We start from the raw sequence: 16,867 nt of genomic DNA, 5'->3' as shown, positions 1-16,867 counted from the left end.
GCTGGTTTAGGGCATCCACATACTGCAAAGCACTCTGAAGTGCCAGACCACAGTTGCCAAGCCACTGGCAATGACAGCTATGGTGGGGGGTCATTCTGCTGACTTAGGAAGGATGACTGCCTGGAAAAAGAGGAGAATGTGACTTAGGTTCCAAACAGCTAAACTGAATTTTCGGACATATTAGTAATCATAATAACAATAATAGTAAAAAGAATAGCAGTAACAAGAGTAGCTATTGTTGACCACTCATTATGTGCCAGACTCGGTAGGAGTCTCCTTATAGGCTCTGTAGGAGTCACTTTATATATTTTTTCTAATCTTTGTAGCAACTTGTAAAATTGGTTTTATCTTCCCCATTTTAGGGCTAAGGAAATCGAGGTTTTTAAGAGATGACAGATTTGCCCAAATTCATTCAGGGAATAATGTAAGCTGGAAATCTAATTCAGACCTGAGTAACAGCAGAGCCAGTGATCTTTCCACGAGTAACGACTAAAAAGACATACGAGACTCTCATTGCATGTGGTTCCTACTTTACTTTCCCCCCTTTGCAGATGAGGAAACTGAGGGTCCAGGAAAACTTTCTCCCCCAGGGACAGTTTCAAGAACAGAGCCCAGTTCTCCAGACTCTCCTCACTCCTTGCCCCAAGGACCCAGCCACCTCCAGAGGCTGAGACCTGCCTGGAGGCCTGTGCTCACCCGCAGCCGGCGCCCAAAGACGGTGACCTGGCCCCGAGCCTGCTCCTTGCGCTGCCGCCACTCCACCAGGTTGAGGCCGTTGTCGATGGGCAGCGTGACGTTCCTCTTGCCCACGGTGGGGTTGACAGTCCCGGCCAGCAGGTGGGGTTCGGTCTGCAGCGCCACTTCCATGCCGTTGGCCAGCAGCAGCCGCAGGGAGCCGTCGGCCCCGATGTAGTAGCTGTTCCGGACCTGGTCTGAGGGAGAGGACAGGGACAGAGTCTGCTCAGAAGGGACAAGGAAGGAAGGAAGTGTGTGTAGAGCAGAGGCAGTGGTGTGGTTTTTAAATGTGTTTATTTTTCTGACTATAGAAACAATATGTTATTATTGAAGAAAACTGGGAAAATATACAGAGATCATCCATAATCTCATTACCCAAGGAAAACTATTATAAATATTTTGGTATATTCCTACATTTTAGGATATTTCCTAATACATTTATAGTTTAAAATAGTTGCTTATAGAGTTTTTCACTGATCATTGTATTACATTGTTGAATATTTTTCATAAATCTCCTTAATGACTGCATAGTATTCCATTTATGGAAATACTATAATTTATTTAACCAACCCTCACATAGATATTCTGATTGTTTCCAGTTTTTCATAATTAAAGTAACAGTGGAAATAAATATATTTTAAACATTATGCTAAATGAACGAAGTCAGACACAAAGGGCCACATATTGTGTAAGTGAGTCCATTTATATGAAATGTCCAGAATAGGCCAATTCATAGAGACAGAAAGTAGATTAGTGAGGAGAGGGGGAAATAGGGGGAAACTGCTAATGGGTATGGTGTTTCTTTTTGGGCGTGATAAAAATTTTCTGGAATTAGATAGTGGTGATGGTTGTACAACTTGTGAATATACTAAAAATCACTGAATTGTACACTTTAAAAGAGTGAATTTTATGGTATGTGAATTGTATCTCAATTAAAAAATATATTTCTTGGATAAATCAATGTCTTCATTTTGGGTTATTTAATAAAAATTGACTCCTAAAAGTAGGATTACTAGAGCAAAGGGTTGAACATTTTTAAGGTTCTTGATATACACTAGGGTAACAATATTCCTAACACCCAGGTGAAAAATAACTCCAATACTTAAATCACCAACAGAATGCCAAATATATGTTTTAAATCATTGTCATATATACATGACGTATACGTATATATGACAATGAATTAAAAATAGATCTGATTTTGAAATTTTAAATCTGATTAAAACATTTTAATTCAGATCTTTAGATAAAAGAAACTTCTGGAGAAAAAGTAAATTTCGGCTGTAAAACACACACTGAGTTTTTTTCTAAAAATGGAAACAATATCTCTGAGTTTGTGCTGTGCTCTCCTGCCTCCTTCCCTTCCTTGGCTGTTGCGTCTATCTGCACTGCCCCTCTCCTCAATAAAGCCAGCCCAAGTCCTTCCTTCGACGCTTTGCTTAAATGTCATCTCTTCCCAGAGGCTTCTCCTGTTCCTCTGGTCAGAACGAATGCCTCCCCCTCCTACACATCTCTTAACCTCTTCATAGGCCTCATTAATGTTCTTGCAGTTGAGAGGTGTAGGGTTGACCATTCTGACAATGACTTAATTCTCAAATATCCCAATGTTTCCTGCGAGAGGCACTATTGCATAGAGATCAAGAGCATGGACTTTGGAGCCAGGCGACCTGGATTCAAGTCCCAGCCCTGCCACTCTCTTACTGTATGACCTTGGGCAAATTCTTTGACCTCTCATGCCTCTATTTCTTCATCTGTAGACTGGGGATAATAATTGTACCCTCACCTCAGAGGCTTAAGTGAGATAATGAACATGACGAGCTGAGAACAGTAGTTGGCATATAGTAAGTGTCATGTAAATGTCAGTATTACTGGTTTTATGTGCCTGGCCCCATGCTAGTCATTGTCACGTATATCTCTTGTCGTCTCTCCTCTATCTCCACCACCCCATTTCCACACCTGTCATAGTGAACGTTTATAGTACAATCCTGGGCCTTAATAGCTCCCCATTGCCTTTAGATTAGTGGGTAAGAGAATGGCTTCTAGAGCCTATCTGTCTGGGTCCAAATACCATACTAGGTATGTGACTTTGGACCAGCTACTTAACCTCTTGGTGCCTCACTGCCTTCATTTAGAAAATGGGAGACATTAATAATACCTATCTTAGAGGGTTCTTGTAAGGATTAAATAGGACTATGAATGTAAAACACTAACAATATACTTCATACTTAATAAGTGCTCCAAAATGTTAGCTATCATTATTGCTTTCATTGCATGTGCTCAGTACACGTTTGCTGGGTTGAACTAGATATATTCCGGGCCATGTCAAGCAATAAGGATGTAGTTTTTGTAGGAAACCCTCACTGAATCTTCCCTGGTGGAATAACGTCAGATCGGCCCCTCTCTCTCCCTCTCCATCTTTCTCTCTCTCTCTCACACACACAGAATTCTAAAATCTGCCTCAAACTTGCTATGCATTATTCACTGACAATCTGTATTTCGCTTCCTTTGAACAGTGAAAAAGCCTGTGTCAATTTATCTTTTAAAGCTGCTTCTTGCTGAATCCACGTATGTCCATTAATGGTGACTTTGGATGGAACAGCATCTGTAGAGGCCCGTGTCAAATGATCCCCATTTAACGGGAGCTGTGACTTCCCAAGGCCGCTGCTCATTAGTAGCTGCTTCTTATTTCTTCCCATAGTTCAGACATAAGACGAAACTGAAAGAGCTTTTTACAAAGACTCTACTGAGGTGGCTGCAAAACTGAGCATCTGAGCCTGGTATGAGAGAAGGAAAGGGAGCTTGGCAGAGGCACCAAAGAGGAGACACAGGTACCACGTTGCCTGGATTCCAAGATGTACTTCTCCTTTTCACATTTTAATGTTTCTGAAATTGGAATGTGTCTTCATTCCTTGTATAAATTTCAAGCAGTGTCTTTTTCCCCCAACCTGAAAAGTTGTCATTAAATTGATGGCACATCTTTAAAACCGAGGCAATGTGGCACTTTTGAATTTAAAAAAGTTGCCCAAATATAAGAAAGCCTGCATTAACTTTTGAGAGAAATGCTCAAAGCCAGCTTAGAGGTGGAGGAGACAACTCTTGACCACAGGGAAGAAAATAGGCCTGAAGGACAGATGTCCGAGGAATCAGTGGCCCTGCTATCCTTGGTCAGGCAGAACCCTGGCTGGCTTGGAATTGGTACCCACTCGTGGCAATAACCCAGTCAGAGCATAAATACCTGAGGTGTGTCCCAACCCATTTCTAAAGGTGCTTGGTGGGGAAGGAACTCTAGGGCTTGTTTATTCTTTCTTTGACTGAGAACCGCTATTGTTCTTTGAGCTTTTTTTTTTTGTGAGGAAGATTGGTCCTGAGCTAACATCCTTTGCCCATCTTCCTCTTTTTTTTTTTTTTTTTTGCTGAGGAAGATTAGCCCTGAGCTAACATCTGTGCCCATCTTCCTCTATTTTGTATATGGGATGCCGCCACAGCATGGCTTGATGAGCAGTGCGTAGGCCCACACCCGGGATTCGAACCTGCAAACCCCGGGCTGCTGAAGCAGAGCATGCAAACTTAACCACTACGCCATTGGGCCGGCCCCTTTGAGCTTTTTTAAAGGCATAGGACTACATTTGGGAGTAAAAGTGGTTGTGAAAATATACAGTTATTTCCTTATAGTAAACCAAACTACCTGTTAATTAATTAGTTAATTTATCCAACAAGTACTTACTGAGCAATACTACATGCCTGGTCCATGCTGGTCACTGTGTATGTTGTCTAAAGAAATGATCTGAGCAACCCTATGAGGCAGGTATTGTAATTCACCCCATTTCCCAGACCCAGAAACTGGGGCTTGCAGAAGAGTGACTCCAGCCAATTCACACAGGTAGGAACTGGCACAGCGCGCATAGGGACCCGGTCTGTCTACCCCAGAACTCCTACTCTTTGAACTGCCCCACACCATTTGACATGGCTTCAACTTGCTTTCTTTTCCCGGAGAAGAAAATTGAGGGCCGCTGTGATGTGGGGGCAGAGTCAGGACTAGAATTAGGGCCTCTGACTCCCAGCCCAAGGCTCTTTTTACTACTCTCTGTCAAAGCTTTTGGGAATACAAAAAACCATCTGGAGGGTAAGGGGTTGAGAATCAAGCAAGGCTTTCCCCGGTGATGGCTTCTTTTTTGTTTTTTTCTTTCATGCTTACTACGTCCAGCAAAGCTGCAAGCCCCATCCTGGGTCACCATGTCCCATGAGAACAACTGAGGCAGACAATTTATGGCCCCCTCCATCATGTTTCATCATTGTGATTTATCTGATGCTAAAAGATCACACCAGGGATCACTGGATGGGTGCAGAGAAGAAGGGCGTTTTCTCTGTGGAATCCTAGCAGAGGCACAAACCGTTCCCACCTGAGCTTCAGGAAGGACCCTCCATGCCCAAATCCCGTTCCTAATTAGGTGTAATTATTCTTGTCCTTTGTCTTCGCCTGCGCCAGTGTGAGAGGAAGTCTTTAATCTGGGAGCCATTGGAACGGCAGAATAGTGAGGTCACCTGGATCAGCAGCTAATGGATTCTCTACCCTTTGTTCCCATGATAATGGGATGAAACAGTGAAATATTACCCTGATGCTTCTGGGGGAGAATTTATAGGACTCAGGCTGGTGTGTTTTGCAAATTAGGTGGCAATACAGAGAGAAACCAGTTATAATGCTTTCCTGTTCTTGGGCAGCTCCAGGAGCAGCTTGTTGCTTGTGTCATCCTGTTCCAAAGGGGTCTCCCCACCCCTCTGCCTCAAAGTCCCCCAGCCCCACCTGGCTTACCTTGCAGCAGTGTATAGAAGGCACCTGAGGCAGACAGGTTGGTGGTTATGGTGACATCATCCTTGCTGGAGGTCTCTACCTGGACATGCACTGAGCTGTCTGTGTCACTTCGGAAACTGCTCACCTGGCCAGTAGGGAAGGTCACATTTGTCAGGCGGCCAAAGCTGTCATACCTGAAAACCAAGGGGTGGCTCTGAGTAACAGAAATATAACACTGCTATAGCTGGAACTCGGCATGTTCTGCCTTATGCCACAGTATTGTATTTCCTTCTGGTCGAATACATTTCCATGTCTCCTACACTTCCTTGCACATAGTTTTCAGGATACGACTCCACCTGCTGATACCCTTCTGCAGGCAAACGACTTACCTCTCTGAGTCTTCCTTTCCTAATTCCACAAAGTGGAGATGACAACTCCTGCTCTGCCTACCACCCAGGATTACTGTGAGGAACATGTGGAAGTTCCCTGTAGCTATAAACCAATATTCACCCAAGAAGGGTGAGATGCTGGTGGCCATATGAGATTGCTGACCCAGAGTCTTGGGGTGGGGGTGGGGGGCATGGGGACGCACTCCCAGAGGGGAAGTGGTCAAATGTAATGCTTGAATCCCCTCTCAAAACCCCCAAGAACTGGTTATACAGTTTCTTCCTGAACAACACTAGAGATGGGGCTTCCTAGGAAGCTACAGATCCTGGGAAAAGGGTACTCTGAATTCAGACCAGGACTCTGCTGCAAAAGCAGGCTAGACAGATGGGCTCTTGCAACCTCTGCCCATCTAGATTTCACATCTAGCACCAAGCAGCTGTGTATCTGCAGCTTTCAGAACTCACAGCTTTGCTCTGGTGTGGTTTTTCTGAAGCGTCATAATTGAATTTTAATTCTCTTTCCCATTCTCCTGATAATAATAAAAGACCTGTGATTCTTGAACACCTACAATGTACCAGGTATGGTGCCAGTGGCTTTTCATACATTCTTTCATTTAATCCTCACAACTACTCTAAAAAGTATATATTATCTCCTTTTTGGAGGAGGCTCAGAAAAGTTAAGTCACCTGCTCAAGGTTACACACCTAATAAGTGTGGTAGAGTCAAAATTCAAACTCAGATCTGTCTGCTTCCAAGCCACCACTTGCTTCTCTGTCTTCAGCGAGCATTTCTGTACCGTCCATTTGCAAGGTGTGCTCTCCCACCTGCTGCAGAGTGGTTGGGAGGGGGCAGGGAGTAGGCTATTAACATTTTAGTTATTATTTTTAATTATGGGAGGCTGAAGTGTCAAAAGGTAGGTTTAAATAGCCTTTTTGCATTTGTGTGTGAATGGGGGAAGAGTTCTTCATCCAGATGTCAATATTTCTGACTTCTACTCATGCTTAAGCTTGCTGCACAGGTTCAGCCATATATGCCTCCCCCATGTACTCTGGGTCTCCCTACTGGACTTTCTTCCTGCTTTGCTTCTAATCCTGGAGTAAAGCTGGCCTCTGGACCCCAGAGGGTTTTAACTATGGTGAAATGAAAGGCCTGAGAGTTCAGGTCCATCCTGGCTCTTCTCATGATTTCTTCAGCTGGGCCTGGCTTCCTGCCAGGACCCCTGGGTCCTGCAGTTTCCATGGTTTCAGGTGAGACTTAGTGGGTGAGACTAGGCAGGCCTTCGCTGAGCAATTTTCTGCTCAGGTCAGATTTGGGTGCTGCATGGACTCTGCCATCTGCCAGCTCTTTCTGAACCTGTGCCTGGCACTGATCATGACACTCTGTACACTGAATGGTGAGAGTCCCTGGCACAGTCTGCCACAGAGGAGGTGTTGGCAACGGTGTTTTGAATGAATCATCCCAGTCCTGGACACAAGTCCCACTCTGGGGGAAGAGCCAAGGAAAGTTGAATCTCTCTGTTGCTGAGGCCTGAGGCAGGGGAACGGAAGCTCTTCCAAGATGGCGAGCAACTCAGTGGCCTCTACCCATACCTCAGGCTTGGGCTTGGTGGGGCAAGGCTGTGGGTCTGTATCAGTCCTTTGGGCTCTCCTATAGGCAGTTAAAGGGCTTTGGAAACCTGTTTCCTGTCATGATTTCTCATTTTTCTTCCTTACTACTGAGTCAGGTTCTCATGAGAAAAGGTCACTTTGCCTTAGGGGAGAGTGATGGTGTGGTTTGAAACCTGGACTGGAGGGTCAAAGGTGAGAGTGCCGCTCAGAGCCAGGTGAGGGAGTGATTCTGAGAGATTGCTGCTAGGAAGGATGGCAAAGATCTTTGGGGTAAAGATCTGGAATGTTTGTCCTAAGGCCTCTCTCACCTGCAGACTCATTCAGAGCTTTGTTCCCTTTAACTGTAGGTTCTCTTTAACCCTTATGGTTGCTGAAAATTTGAACAGGAAGGAATTTCACAAAAACGTTTACAGTGGTTATCTCTGGAAGGTAGAATTACAGGTGATCTTAATTGCTTATGTATTTATATTTTATATCCCCAAGATTTTCTATAATTAACATGGATTATTTTCATAATCAGAAAAGTGCTTTGACAACCCAAGTGATGCCACATACCAGGAGCTCATGAGCATGGCCATCTTGGGGAAGAGGACCTTTTAAATTACTGGCATTTGTAGAGTCTCACTTATAGGATATCTGCCAATATCAATCTCCAGGCCTTTTCAGTAAAATAACTAGCACACTCCAAATTCCTGAGCCCCAAATCAAGACTCCCCAAAATTGGCTCTGCCCTGGTCATCTTAACTGTATTTGTGGTCTATGAGTAACGGAGCCCTGTTGGACCCTGAGTCATCTTTTAAATCAACAGGAAGATCCATTTCGGTCCCACAGGTTCAGGGGATGGGTATGCTGTGCTAGTCCTGTTATCCATGTACATACTCTTTATTAATGAGACTACTTACTCAGACTATCTAATTTCCTGACCTAACCGGATAAAAGAGATTTTATTATACCAAGATACTTTTTTTTTTTATAATTTTTATTTATTTATTTTTTCCCCCAAAGCCCCAGCAGATAGTTGTATGCCATAGTTGCACATCCTTCTAGTTGCTGTATGTGGGACGCGGCCTCAGCATGGCCGGAGAAGCAGTGCCTCAGTGAGTACCCGGGATCCGAACCCGGGCCGCCAGCAGCGGAGCACGCACACTTAACCGCTAAGCCACGGGGCCGGCCCTTATACCAAGATACTTAAAAAGATACTTAAAAGGGAGTTATGGAGCCTTACAAATACTTGATAGAGAGATTATTAATCAGGGGTCAGATGTCACTTCAATACTACTTCTAACAAGGCCTTGCCCAAGGCCACTTCATAAAGCCCTCCCTGGTCTCTCCCGTCCCTTCTTCTCCCAGGGATACTCCGGCACAGCTCTGTCACAGACTGTGTCCCCTGCATGGTACTAGCTGATGTTCAAATTGTCTCCTGCTTCAGCCTGGGAGTGCTTGAGTCAAGACAGGGCTGTGGAGTCAGACAGCCAGACTGGGACTCTGGATCCTACCACCTGCCAGCAACGGGGCCCTGGAGGACTGGCTCTGTTCATGTTAGCTGCTCCAGCAGTGGGAATGGCAGAGAGACGACAGGCAGGGAACGTTGGCTGAACAAATAAATGAATGCATGATTGGATGTGTGAAGCCTTTTTCCTGCTCTGCTGGAAAGGGACCATGATTCATTCACATGCTACCTCCTGCAGGACTTGACAGAGGCTTGACACACAGTAGGGACATGATAAACATCAACTGAATGCACAAATATGGACACAACCACTTTCACTAAATGATACTTCAGCAATCTCCGTAGGCCTCTCCCCAGAGTTTTACTCTCCAAGACAGAAAGAGGCTTTGCATAAAGGCAGACGATTGTAATTATTATTGAAGATAGCCTGTAATACATAATTAAATTGAGCCTGAAGAAGATACAATGAAAAGGACCCATGCCTTCAAGATCTGGTTTTCATTTTATACGAGATGGCCAAAAAACAGTAATTTCCACTCCTCACATTTTCCATTAGAAGGACTGAATGTCTTAATTAAATGAACATCAAATAGAACAGCCAATTTATAGAATTTTCTTGTCTCCTATTCATTCATTTCAGTGCCTTCCAGAGCTTGAGAAATGCCACTGGATCTCTCTGCTGCCTGATCAATAACTGTGATTATCCCATCAGAACACTGTTGCTTCTGCCTCTGTGGGGAAGAAATGGAGCTGCCCATCTTCTAGACCTTGAACACCTCTGCCCTGTGGCCCCCTCAGTGGAGCCCTTTCTCTTCCTGCTCCAGAGCTGCTAAGAGAAAGGAGGCTGGTGCTGCCCAACAAGGTGTTGGGGGATAGTTCTCTGCACTTGCTGGATTCCAAGTGGCTGCTTCAGACCCTGGCCCCGTGATTGGGTGACTTCTGAACAACGTCTTAGTTATGTCTGTCGCAGCTTTACTTTAATTACTGGCAAATTTTCTTTCTTTCTAACCAAAAGGAATGGAAGGAACGTGTTGGTGTGGGAAGGTCCTTGGAGCCAGAAAGTCTCGGCTTTGAATCCAGGCTCTACACTTGCCAGCAATGTAGCCCTAGGGGAAGGGCACTCAGTTCTGTTTTCTTGTCAACTCCCTGAGGGAAAAAGGGACTGTGTTGGGTCACTGCTGTACCCCCAGAACTTAGAAGGGTGCCTTGCATATAGCAGGTGCTCAATAATGTGAATGAATGTTGGCTGAATGACCTGCTCCTTCCTGCCTCTCTTTCTGATTTCACCTTGAACTCTATTCCTCCGTACTTCCTGCATTCCACTACCTCTCCTTCTGTTCTCCAAACATGCCAAGTTCAAGCCAGCTCACACTTACTGTTCCCTTTGCAGGGAATGTTCTTCCCTACAATCTTGATTTGGTTAGTTCCTTTCATTACTCAGGTTTTATTCAATGTTCAAATGTTATCACTCCAGTGAGGCCTTCTGTGATCACCCTTTCTGATGGGTCCTCCCATCACTATCACGTTATCTTATTTTATTGTCTTCATTGTACTTACTTATTTTTGTGTGTGTGTGAGGAAGATCAGCCCTGAGCTAACATCCATGCCAATCCTCCTCTTTTTGCTGAGGAAGACCGGCCCTGAGCTAACATCTATTGCCAATCCTCTTCCTTTTGTTTTTCCCTTTTTCTCCCCAAAGCCCCAATAGATAGTTGTATGTCATAGTTGCACATCTTTCTAGTTGCTGTATGTGGGACGCTGCCTCAGCATGGCCAAACAAGCAGTGAGTTGGTGCGTGCCTGGGATCCGAAGCCGGGCCGCCAGCAGCGGAGCGCGCGCACTCAACTGCTAAGCCACGGGACTGGCCCAATTGTACTTATTATTTTGTTTATATGTTTACTTGTTCGTTGTCTGTCTCTTCCCACTGGAATATAAGCTCCATGAGGATAGGGACCTTGTCTGTATTTTCAGGGCCTAGAGGAGTACCCAGCATATAAAAGGTACTCAATATATATTTCTTGGATGAATTAATGAATGAATGACTGAATAAATAAACAGTAGCTATTATTATTGTTTTTTCAAGATGTGGACTGAGAATAAGTAAGAATTCCACCCCTTTTACCCGCTCCCCCTTCCATATGAGGAAGGGAAAGTTCACTAATATTCACGGAGTACCTTTTAGGTATTTATCAAGCACCGTGCTCATAACCATCTTTTGAGGTAGGTATTATTATTGTTATTTCACAATTCAGGAATATGAGGCTCAGAAAGGATAACTAACTTGCCTAAGATCACACAGCTAGCAGAGGAACAGGATTCAAAGTCAGGTCTGTCTGACCTTAAAGTCTGTGTTCTTTCATCAGGCTTCCCATAAAAGTGATGCTGTTTCACATCATAACCTTTGTGTTCATCACTACGTTAAAGAAAAAATTGTGTTTGGAAATCTCAAGTGGGTCAAGAAGGCTGACGGTTTTTCCTTCAAGATGCTTTGCTTTGATATCACTGCAATTGACTTTGCAGTGATGGCAAGTCCCTATTTGGGGGTATGATAAGAGATGGCCAGATGATTGGCTTTCCATTATTTCCTTCCACTGACTTTTCTTCACTCCATTTTCCTAAAGCATCTTTGGAGCATGAGGAAAGAAAACACATAAAAGATTCATACAGTTGCTGTGAACTTGCTCTCAGAAGAGGACCACTAAAGGGTATCTGCACACACACTGCAAGGCTTTCTTCTTCACACTCAATACTTCACTCCTCAAGCCACTTACTATGTGCAGCCGGCAAGGAAAATGCCAAATTGCCTCTCTGATGCTAACTTTTTTGCTGATCAGACTTTTGGGTTGGAAAATAAAGATTTGATTTTTATGACTTTCATCTATGATTGTTTCAAACAACACCATCATCAACAAGAGGAATTGGACACTGTATCCTCTGTGAATAATTAGAGTTCACAGCCCATGCACACCAATAGTTCCCTTGGCCTCAGGCCACTATCATAGATGGCATCACTACATCATTAGCCACTCCCAAACTGTATCAGAGCCAGGGCACTTTTGGGCTTCTGCAATAAAAACTTGTACTTGCTGCCCATTTCCTATAGAATTAAGTCCCAGTAATGAATTCTAGCCTTCAGGATTTCCAAGATCTAGTCTACCTTACCACTGTAGGTCTTCTCTCTTGCTGATGTTGTACTTGAGGCAATGAGTCTGGTGGAAAGTGCTTAAGATTGAGGTGGATCTGGGATTGAATCCTGGCTCTGCCACTTGTGTCTACAGTATCACAGAGCCAGTCAGTGTCTGTGCTGCTTATTCTCTGTTTTCCCCCTCAGATCCTTTCTCTGCCATTCTCTGTGCCCAGAAGGGCTGACCCTTGCAGACTGCATTACTGAGACCCCTTGCTGGCTTGCTTCTGGTTGGATTCAGTCAATGTCAGGCACTGGTAAGAGACTGGAGGTCAAGAGAAGTTTCTACTCACTCCCTATCTGCTTTAGTGCCATATTTCTAATAGTGGCTGCATCTATCCACAATTACAGCTTCTACCAGATGGCTTCTCTTTTGTGGTCATAGCTCCCACTGGGCTTCAGTAATTAATACTCTATTCCTTCCCTGCCTTGCCCTTAAGCCTGCATGTTGGTCATGGTTGTTCACTGTTTTTAGTGCCTGGGTGCCTCACATCCTTTCTTAGTTCCTTTATCCCTGCCTACACCTCTAGAACATTTCTCCATTTGAAAGATATTTTTGCTGGGTATAGAATTCTGGGTTGACAGGTTTTTTTTTTTTTTGGTTTTTGTTTTTGTTTTTTTTTCCTTTCAGCACTTCTGTCTTTTAGCTTGCACAGTTTCTGATGAGAAGTTGGCTGTAATTTTTAATCTTTGCTCCTCTGTATAAAATGCCTCTTTTTTTTCTGGCTGCTTTCAAGATTTTCTCTTTTTGTTTTGTATTCAGCAGTTTGAATATGATATACTTAGATGTGTGTGTGTGTGTGTGTGTGTGTTTATTCTGCTTGGTGTTTTCTGAGTTTTTTGGGGTCTGTGGTTTAGTGTCTGTCATTAATTATGGATAATTCTCAACCATTATTTCTTCAAATATTTCTTCTGCCTTCTTCTTGCTCTCTTCTCCTGGAATTCTTCTCCAATTACATGCATATTAGACCAGTTGATATTGTTCCCCTGCTCTTAGATGCCCTGCTCTGTATTTTTTCACTCATTTCTCTTTGTGTTTCAGTTTAGGTAATTTCTATCAATGCATCTTCTTTCCTCAGCTGTGTCAAGTCTACTGACAAGCCCATTAGAGGCATTCTTCATCTTTGTAACTGTGTTTTTCTTTTCTAGCATTTCCATTTGATTCTCTCTTATAGTTTCAATTTCTCTGCTGAAATTATCCATCTGATTTTGCATATTGTTCACCTTTTCCATTAGAGCCTTTAACATAATTATAGTTATTTTAAATTCTCTGAAAGATAGTTTCAACATCTGTGTCATATCTGAGTATGATTCTGATGATTCCTTTGTCTCTTTGGAGTGTGTTGATTTTTCTTGCCTTTTTGTATGCATGTTCACTTTAAAGTGTGATATCTTGTGTAGCACAGTAGAGACTAAGGTAACAGGTTTTATGGAAATGGGGATGTGTTTCCTTCTACTAGGACTTTAGTGAGGGAGTTCGAGTTAATTTAATTAGGATTTGGGCTGGTTTGAAGTTTGTTGTTTCTATGGTTAACCTTAGTGCATCACAGGCTTTAAATTCCTCCAGCAATACCTTGTGTTTAGGGGGAAAAACTGGTTTGCCAGAGGGTTTTTTTCCTCAATGTCTACTCCATTCTCAGCTTTAGGTCCCCTCTTTGTGCTGGGCCTTATAAAGGGTCTCTTTCCATGTTCTCATCCCTTTCTTATCTCTTTCCCAGTAGTATTCTGCTTTTCATTGTTATATTTAGCTTTTTAGCAAGTGGTAGTGGGTGGTGAGCATAAGAGAGTTCTCTCTTGTTCTGATTAAGCCTCAGTCTTATATATGCATGTGTCCCTGAGTCTCAGGAGTGTGGCCTCTTCTGTGCTCCTGCCCCTTTTCAGGCTGTAATTCTGGGCCCATTACATATTCCTGTTCCTCTCCTAGCAGTAGTTAAAATTTTTTTTTCTTCCTTCCTTCAGCTGCAATGAGTTTCCACCAGTGCCTAAGTAGGATAGTGTCAGTTGCCCCTCTCTCCACAGATTAAGGCTTTTGTTCCATGTAGGAGATAAAGTGAGAAAGGTCTGGGTGGAACAGGCAGATATGTGTGCCCCTCCCTCAGCAGCTGCTGTACCCCTCCCCCAGGTCTACACAAGGAACACTTTCTTAAGTCTTTCTCTACTCTTTTCTGTGAGTACCTGATGGGGTTTGTGGAGAAAAGTTCTGAAGAGGATGTGGACTCTCCCAATGTCTGCAGCCTCCAAGGGCTTTATACTCTCTTGCCAGTACACACTTAGCCTTTATAAATTCACCAACCAACCTAACTGAACCCTTATTACGCATGACTGGTTGCTTCTACCCCAGGGAAGCTAGTGCTCACATCTTGTCTTTCTCTTCAGGAGTCTGTCTCTCCTTGGATTTTGCCAGTTGGTTGCCCTGTGACTCAGAGAAGGAGTTCAAGGAAAACTCATGAATTTGCCATTTGTCTGGCTTATTTTCATTGTAAGGTTGGGAACGATGCTCTTTCTAGCTCTTACATCCTCAAGCAAATCCTGGAAGCCAAGTCTCTTCATTTGAATCATTTTAGTTGAATCCTATTTCCTGCTGGAGCACTGATAGTGCTGGAGCTGGGATTTAAATCTAGTATTCTTCTCACTATAGCATATTTTTGTTACCTTCTTTATCTTCCTTCTCTGCTGAATTTACATTTCATTCATAACATATTTACTGAGCACCTACTAGGTTGTAAGCCCTAAGCTTGTACAGAGATATATTAGTCAAGGTCTCACAGTAGTTAGTGTGAACATAGGAATGACAGGGGCTATCACAGGGCACCATGGGATGCCAGAGCCACTTCTCCCTATGAAACAGGGGAGCTGGTTGCTCATGCCCACTCAAGAAGCCAATTTTGGAACCTCATGCTTATGAGGCCATTTTCTTAGCCTCCAATTGCCATCTGCACAGGAGTCCAAGTCTGAAATTAATGATGCCACACACTGGAGATGAGGACTGCATTACAGACTTCTTTGAGGTTTTCTATCAGTAGACCTGTGGGCTGAGGGAAGGAAAGTAACCTTGATTACCCAGAACTGTGCACTCTTTAAGTCAAGTTGCTCTGAAGTGTGTGATGTTTATGTTAGATGTATTATTGAATCTGCTGAGAGGATCGATAAAGCCAACTTAAAACTTGTTTCAGTAATAGCCCACGTCACAAGCAAGCCTGGGTTGATTTTTTTTTTAAATATTAGAGCATTTGGGTTGGAATCCACTAAGCTGTCTCGTGGAGCTAAGAGTAGAAAATTCACTAGAGCAATAGTGCATTGACAAAATCTGTCCAAATCTGTGTTAAGAAACACCATAATGATAATAATATCACATCCTCACTTCTTGGGAGCTTCAGAGTTTGCACAGTATTTTCACTTTCAGTATTTATTTAGTTTTTTGATCCTCATAATGGCCCTTAAATGGGGTAGGGCAGTCATTATTTCTGTCTAGTTGAGACTTGGGTTTGGACGTCAGCCAGCCTCCCCTGAGTCACATAGCAAACATCCAGTGAAAATAGCTATCTGGTACCCTATGCTTTGTTTACAATCTGAGCTGAACCATTTTCCTTGACCCACTCTGCATGCCTTTTTCCAGCCCATTTTGGACATTCTCAAGGACCTGATCCTTTTCCTCATTCATACCTTGATCCTTCAGACGACACTTGACTCTGCTCTTCTGGTCTGCCTTCTAATTGCTACCTCCTTCAATTACAACTTTTGTCTGCTCCTTTGATTAGTTTACTTGCAGTTGCTCCTGGGTAATACCTTTCATGCACAAACAACATTTCTGCAATTACTTGTACTGCCACTAATATTGCTTGAAATAATAATAACAACAGCAACAGCAGCTATCACTTGAGTACTTATGATGAGTCAGACATGGAGTCGTCCATATTTTATCCCATTGAAATTTTGAACCTTAGACTATCCCTGTGAAATAGATACTATTTTAATCCCTATCATACAGATAAGTTTCAAAGAATTTCAGTGAACCCAGTCAGTGTAGTTGAAAGAACACAGACTTGTGTTCTGGCTCCACTAGGTACTCACTGTGTGATTTTAGATTAGTTACCTAATCTCTCTGTGACTCAGTTGGTTCATCTGTAAAAAATGTGGTGATAATTCCTACTCTCAGAGGTTGATGTGAAGATAAAATGGGAAAGAGCCTGGCACACAGTAGGATCTCAAAAAAAGTAAGTTTCTCTTTTTTATTTTAGAGCTTTTATCTTTAACTCCTGAGAACTGCTATTAAGTGGATACTTTGGAATTCCAAATGCCATTTTATAAAAAGCAATGGTACTAACTTCTCCTTCTTCATAAAACATCAACTCTGGCCCTATATTTCATCAAAGAAGGCAGGAAGGGGGGAACGGGATCCTTTCTGGCATAGGTGTAGGAAATGGTTTTAGATTTCAGGGCTGGTTGAGAGTAATGGTTGCAGTGATGTGTAAGCATTCATTTTGGGATTGGAGGGAGTGACCCTGGGAACCACTTGAGTGCACTGACTTGCTCTGACAAAGAAACCCCTGTATTGGCTAAATAATGTATAAGAGATTTCCATGGGCAATGGGGGGAAAATTGAATTATTTAGCATATTTCCATTTCAATGAGTTAATCAAGATAATTGCTATTTCCCTGGATCTTTGCTTTTTCTTTGTAATTAACAAGGCCCTTGTTTAGAGAGAGGAATTTTGC

At 43.1% G+C, this 16,867-nt stretch overlaps 1 protein-coding gene across 1 annotated transcript in view; it reads right to left on the bottom strand.

Annotated features, from left to right (window-relative positions):
* Positions 1–16,867, bottom strand: part of TENM4 (teneurin transmembrane protein 4) — a 397,674-nt gene that overhangs the window by 19,788 nt on the left and 361,019 nt on the right. The window contains 2 exon segments of the mRNA XM_058545514.1: positions 697–932; positions 5,546–5,718. Coding sequence (XP_058401497.1) covers positions 697–932; positions 5,546–5,718 — 409 coding nt within the window.

Source organism: Diceros bicornis, chromosome 7 (genome assembly GCF_020826845.1).
Source record: "Diceros bicornis minor isolate mBicDic1 chromosome 7, mDicBic1.mat.cur, whole genome shotgun sequence".
Classification (NCBI taxonomy): Eukaryota; Metazoa; Chordata; class Mammalia; order Perissodactyla; family Rhinocerotidae; genus Diceros; species Diceros bicornis.
Note: the sequence above shows the minus strand (reverse complement) of the source record. Positions and strands in the feature narration are given on the sequence as shown.